This window comes from Vombatus ursinus, unplaced genomic scaffold (assembly GCF_900497805.2).
Source record: "Vombatus ursinus unplaced genomic scaffold, bare-nosed wombat genome assembly UNPS02014845.1, whole genome shotgun sequence".
In the NCBI taxonomy this organism is placed as follows: domain Eukaryota; kingdom Metazoa; phylum Chordata; class Mammalia; order Diprotodontia; family Vombatidae; genus Vombatus; species Vombatus ursinus.
Window position 1 is genome coordinate 6,855,405 of NW_020954623.1, and position 6,238 is coordinate 6,861,642.

Below are 6,238 nucleotides of genomic sequence, written 5' to 3' on the forward strand. Positions count from 1 at the left end.
AAGACTCCCCGGATCACAGGGATGTGGTAAGAAGAGAGGAAATCCTGCAATAGTGCAGAGGCAGCCAGTAAGAGATGGTGATGGATGGCCCTGCTGAGAGCTGTGCAAAAGGCCAGGGGTGAGGACTAGAGTTTGAGTGTCAGCAGATAGTAAGCTCCTACTGTGTACAGGCCCAGGTCCTTCCCCTTCAGGCAGCTGTTTTTTCCTCCTAGAAGTTACTGTGGAAAACATCCAAGAAAGTGAAGGTAAAAGTAATGAGTGATTAAGTCTCTAATACAATGAACTGTGGAACTGACCTTGGAGACTGTGCTCTGGGCCCTGGTGTACTTGGTTGGATTTGGAACTGGTTCAGCGGCTGAAATCAAAGAGTAATGGTCAAGGATCTGAGGTCTATCTGGTCTCCAGTGAAGGGCCCCCGGGACCAAGGCTTGGGCTAGTGTTATTGAATCGTTTTATTAATGACCGGAATAATGAACACAAAGCTGAACAATGGAGTAGCCCCTTTCTCTCCTATCCCAACCTGGTGTGGACCCTCCTTCCCCACCCTGGTGTAGACCCTCCTCCCTTCACCCCTGAACTATGGCAGTAGCTGCAAGGTGGTTTTGCCTGCCTCAGGTCTCTCCCCTCATGTCCATCCTCCACTCAGCCACCAAATGGATTTTCCTAAAGCCCAGGTCTGACTGTGTCATCCCCCACCCTACCCAATAACTTCCAGCCTGGCCCCTCCTCTCTTCCCTGCTATCCACCAGCTACTCCGGGCTCCTCCCAGCAGCACCTCCTGCCTAGCTGGGGCACTTCCTTTCTGCTAGCCACCTTTCCCAAACTCCCTTACTTGCAGCACCTTCTCTCCAATTGATCCTGGGTAGAATTTGTTTGTACCTAGTAGTTTGCACATAGTCTTTCCCATTAGATTGGGAGCTCCTTGAGGGCAGGGACCTTCTTTTGCCTTTCTTTCTATCCCCAGGGTTTAGCACAGAGCCTGACACAAAGTAGGTGCTTAATAAATGCATATTGACTAAGGATTCAAAAAGATCCAAGAGCTAAATGCATGCTCGAGCATTTGTTCAGATCAATCCAAGAAGATACAGAGCATTATCCATAAAGTCCAAATATCACCATCCTCTGAAGACTCCCCGGATCACAGGGATGTGGTAAGAAGAGAGGAAATCCTGGGACAAGGTCAGAAGGGAGGAGAAAGATGGAGGACCCAGCAGCAGCTTGTGGGATGAAGGAGGCAGCAGGGAAGATGCCAGTGGATGAGGAGACCTGCAGGTCGGTTGAGAGAGGAGTTGATGGAAAAAGGAGGGATCTCCCAAAGGAGGAAAGGGAAAGGGGACCCTCCCCAGATCCTCAAACCAAGGAGAGGACTGTGGGCTCTGAAATCTAGCATGGGAGATATATCTTCAAGGTCACTGAGTTTTTGTGGTTGTTCATTCATTTCAGTTATGTCCAACTCTTTGTGACCCCATTTGGGGTTTTCTTGGCAAAGATACTAGAGTATTTTGCCATTTCCTTCTCCAGCTCATTTTACAGATGAGGAAACTGAGACAAATAGAATTAAGTGACTTGCCTAGGGTCACACAGTAAGTATCTGAGATCAGATTTCTACTCAGGTCTTCCTGACTATCCACTGCACCACCTAAAGATGTCATTGAGTGCAACCCCCTTATTTGACCAAGGAGGAAACTGAGGCAAATTTGAATCCAAGTCTTCCAGACTCATCTGCCCTTTGTACCATTCTAGGAAATATGACTAAGAAATCTGGACAGCCTACCTAGGGGAGGCCTATCTTCTACAAAGAAAAGGGGGGCAAAGGGGGGGAATCACTGCTGGGAGGGGAGGGGTTGGTACTGGAAGCCTCAGAGAGGAGGGGATGAGAGTGAGATAATCTTTTAGGGATGAAAGAAAGGAACAATAGGCCTGCTAATGACCCAGCCCTTTCTTTGAAGGACAATTTCTGTGGACTAATGACTCTTTGTTTGCTCAGGTAATCACTCATTGGTCCCTGGAAAACAAAAGAGCAGAGACCTTCACTGCTAAGCTTGTGTCCGCTCCCTGATAAAGGGTGGAGGCTCCCCACTGGGCCATTAGTGCTGTACTTGGAGTTAGGTGGACCTGAGTTCAAACTCTGCCTCTGCTACTTCCTGGCTTTGTGACCCCCAAAGTCAGTTAGCATCTCTCAGCCTCAACTTCCTCACCTGTAAAATGGGGATAATAATAGCACCAGCCTCCCAGGCTCCTTGGGAGGACTGAAGGAGATAACATGGACAGAGATAGCTTTGCCACTCTGAAAGTTCTATGGAAGGGTTAGTTATGGGAGCCTGGTGGCCCATGTTCCTGGGTGCCCTGCCAGCCGACTATGCCAATGGCTCCAAAGCCAGAGAGATGAAGACAGCTTGAGTCAGGAGCCCCAGGACAAGCTACTTTTCCCTCAGCTGTGATGATGGGGTCCATGTCCATTCGGGTGGGCGTCCCCACTCCCCCCCAACTGCACCTGCTTCAAGGGGTCCACGCTCCCCCCCAACCCCTTTTGCCCCCTGGGCGTTGAGTTTGTCTGTGAACCTGTGCCCTAGCAGAATGCTGGCTGAGGTGGGAGAAGAGGAAGGGGGAAGCAGCTAGTGCTGGGGTCTGGGGGATTGAAACCTCCTTCCCTCCCTGTCATGCCTGAGGGATGCTGGCTGGCTGATGCTTGAGTCCTTTCCTGTCTCAGTTGCAGGTGAATCTCCTCTCCAAGTTTCTGCTGGTCGCCAAGGCCTCCTATGAGCAAAGGAATTTTTCCACAGCAATGCAGATCCTGGGGGGCCTAGAGCATCTCCTGGTGAGGCAGCTGCCGGTGCGTGAGGAGTGCCTGGGTGCTGGGGGGAGGGCTCGGCAGCTGGCTCCCTCAGCCTCTTGGACTTAGCTAATGAGGTTTCTTTTTGTGTCTTTTAAAGGCCTGGAAAATCCTCCCAGCAAAGATTGCCGAAATCATGGAGGAACTGAAAGCTGTAGAGGTACTGAAGAAGGACTTGGCCCCTTCCCCGGGATGAGGGAGGCCTCCGAGGCCCAGAGCCCTAGAACCATGGCCCAGAGTTGTTTGTACCTGGGGTTTGGGGAGTCAGAGGAAGCCGAGAGGCTGCCACCAAGTAGGGAGGTTCTACAGCTGCATTTGTGGGGGATCCAAAATGTCTGCACCCTGGACCCAAGCCCTGAGTGTTCCACCCTAGTCAAATCAGGAAGTGATATGGATGGGTTTAGATTTCCTGTGCTGGCTGGCTGTGCTGCATACCTACTGTATGCCCCTGGGCAGGGCACTCATCTGCCAGAGGGGCTGTCAGTGCACATAGTAGGATCAAGATTGTGAGGCATGGGGAAAGTTCTTTCAACCAGGAACCAGGGTGTTGCTGCCTCTTCCCAAAAGTTCCCAATCTTGGCTGACAGAAAGAAAAGCCATAAAGCATCATTTATCCCAATAAGCACTGAGGAGGCACCTACTGTGTGCCAGGCACTCTGCTAGGCTCTCGAGGCACCAAGAAAGGGTAGGGGGAAGACATTGTCTAAACAACTGTGCACATACCTACAAAATACAGACAGTAGATGGCCATCATTTCAGTCCACCATGTGACTGGGATCATGCCCTGGGATCCTGGGTCCCTGAGAACAGAAGTATGGGAAAGTTAGGAAAGAACGAATGAGCCAGAAGCAGCATTGATTAAGTGACTCCTGCGTGCCAGGCACTGTGCTGACCCATGGATATCCAAAGACACAAACAAAGCCCAAAGCCAGAATCCCTTGTCACCCAGGAAGCTCCAGCCTTGAGCCGCCATGCGCCTTTTCTCCTCCAGGTGTTCCTCAAGAGTGACAGCGTATGTTTGATGGAAGGTCGAAGGTTCCGCACGCAGCCCACCATCCCATCTGCCCACCTGCTGGCCATGCATATCCAGCAGCTAGAGACTGGGGGCTTCACCATGACTAATGGGGCTCACAAGTGGAGCAAACTCAGGTTCCTGAGGCCCTCAGGCCCAGGGCAGGGGGCAGGGAGTCTGGGCTGGATGCCTGGGAGCAGAGGGGGAGGGGAAGGGGAAGGGGAAGGGGAAGGAGTCTTCTCTGAATGCCTGGGGTGGGGGGCGGCAGGAGACCTCACTGGATGACTGGAGGGAGGGGTGGCGGGAGTCTGACCTGGACACCCGGGAGCAGAAGGGGAGGCAAAGGAGTCCTTGCTGGATGCCTGGGGGAGGGGGGGAGTCCGGGCTGGATGGGGGGCGGGCCCGGCCTTGATGCAGGGGAGCAAAAAGGGAGGTGGGGAGTCCTCGCTGAATGCCTGGGGTGGGGTGGCAGACCTCGCTGGATACCTGGAGGTGGGGGGGTCCGGCCTGGATGTCGGGGAGCAGGGGGGAGGTGGGGAGTCCGGGCTGATCAGGGAGGAGAGTCCGGGCTAGATGCCGGAGGGAAGCTGCCTTTCTTCTAGGTCCTCTGCCCAACCCTGTTTTTCTTATCCAAGGAATATTGCCAAGGTGGTGAGCCAGGTCCACGCGTTTCAAGAAAACCCCTACCCCTTCGCTGCAGACCACAAGCTTCAGTCGTACCTCAAGCAAAGAATCGCTCGCTTCAGCGGCGCCGACATTTCCCTCTTGGCTGCGGACAACCGGGCCAACTTCCACCAAGTTCCCGGAGAAAAACATTCCCGGAAGATTCAGGACACGTTGCGCCGCATGAAGGCCACGTTTCAGTAGCAGCGGATCGGCCACTCAAGATTCCAAAGCAGGGGCTCGTGGGGACGTGGCAGGGAAGGCTACCTCACCTCTGGGACTATCCCTGAGTGCCCATCTTTCCTACCCCCTGAGCTTTCCTGCCCTCTTCCTTAGGCCCTTCCTCTGTCCCCTGGAGCATTCCAGAGCTCAGCCTGGGAGAAGCTTCAATGCCACCCAGAGAAGGGGAGTGGAGGCACTGAGAAGGAATGGCCGGGTCTGAGGGGTCAAGGGACAATGCCCAGGACAGTCAGGCCTCTACGGTGGTCAGTGTCTGGCAGCTAGGTGGTGCGGTGGACAGAGCGCTGGTCCTGGAGTCAGGAAGATTCACCTCCCTGAGTTCAAATCTAGCCTCAGACACTAGCTGTGTGACCCTGGGCAAGTCACTTAACACTATATGCCTCAGTTTCCTCATCTGCAAAATGAGCCCAGAGAAGGAAATGGCAAACCACTCCATTGTCTTTGTCAAGAAAACCCCAGATGGGATCACGAAGAGTCTGACATGACTGGAAAACAACTGAAAACTGTCTTGGCCACATGTCCTTTTTGGCCCTGACTTACCCTGGTTGTTGTTTTTTTGTTTGTTTGTTTTCTTCTCTACAGCGGCAAGACCTTCCAGCCACTCACTTGTTTCTGGCTCCTGGGACCCCAAGTACATGCCAAGCCTCCCTGAGCCCCTGCTCCCTCCCTCGGCTCCTCGGGCATCTCCCTGCTCCCCTCTGAGAGAAGTTCAGCTGGAGAGCCACAGGCAGAGGGCAGAGTGCTAAGCACCTTTATCCCATGGGCCAGGGCCACCCTGGGCACCCAGAGCCAGAGCCAGGGGAGGTCCTTTTGGAAATTCAAATTGATTTCTCACTATTGATCGATGATACCTCCTACTGCCCCAGCCCCTCCATGTCCAGCAACAGGGAGGTCAAGGCTGTGTTCCAGCAAGAGTCCCCTAGCTGCTTGTCAAGGGTGCCGAAGCCCACCTGAACCCTAAAATGCCTCTTCTGTGGGCCTCCTGCCCACCTCCAAATCAGCTCACATCTGCCCCTACCTTGCCCCACACCCATGAAGATTTTAGACAGCTTTGAGTTAGGCTCTTGAGGGCTCCCAGAAAGTGCTCGGTGCTGGCCAGCACCCCTTATTCCTGAGCTCCAGGGGTGGACTCCTAATGCTCTGTACTATCACACTGGGGAGCTGAGCCTGAAGTCTCCACAAGGAACAGGGAGATTGAGGTCTTTGCTGGGCATCTCTGGCTATGACTCCCTCTGGCGGGTCACTGGGTACCTCTAACCCTGCCCCCACTGTGATCAGGGTAGGAAGTACTTGGTCATCCATTTCTGGAGAGATGAATGACCACTGTTGGGACAGTGGAGGACACTGTCTATGTTGTCCATGTGTGGGGTCCAACAGCCCAGTGAAATACCAAGCCTGTGCGAGTGGGCAACAGCTTTGCATGGGTGACGTTGCTCCTATGAGATATGTGTCTGTGTGACACACACACACACACACACACACACACACAC

General features: G+C 53.5%; 1 protein-coding gene across 1 annotated transcript in view; it reads left to right on the forward strand.

The window, feature by feature from the left end:
* KNDC1 (kinase non-catalytic C-lobe domain containing 1) overlaps positions 1 to 5,027 on the forward strand; it is a 94,871-nt gene extending 89,844 nt beyond the window's left edge. The window contains exons 27-30 of the mRNA XM_027840500.1: positions 2,711 to 2,833; positions 2,934 to 2,993; positions 3,825 to 3,982; positions 4,481 to 5,027. Coding sequence (XP_027696301.1) covers positions 2,711 to 2,833; positions 2,934 to 2,993; positions 3,825 to 3,982; positions 4,481 to 4,712 — 573 coding nt within the window. The 3' untranslated portion in view covers positions 4,713 to 5,027. The remainder of the gene's footprint in view (positions 1 to 2,710; positions 2,834 to 2,933; positions 2,994 to 3,824; positions 3,983 to 4,480) is intronic.
* Positions 5,028 to 6,238: the final 1,211 nt, after the last annotated feature.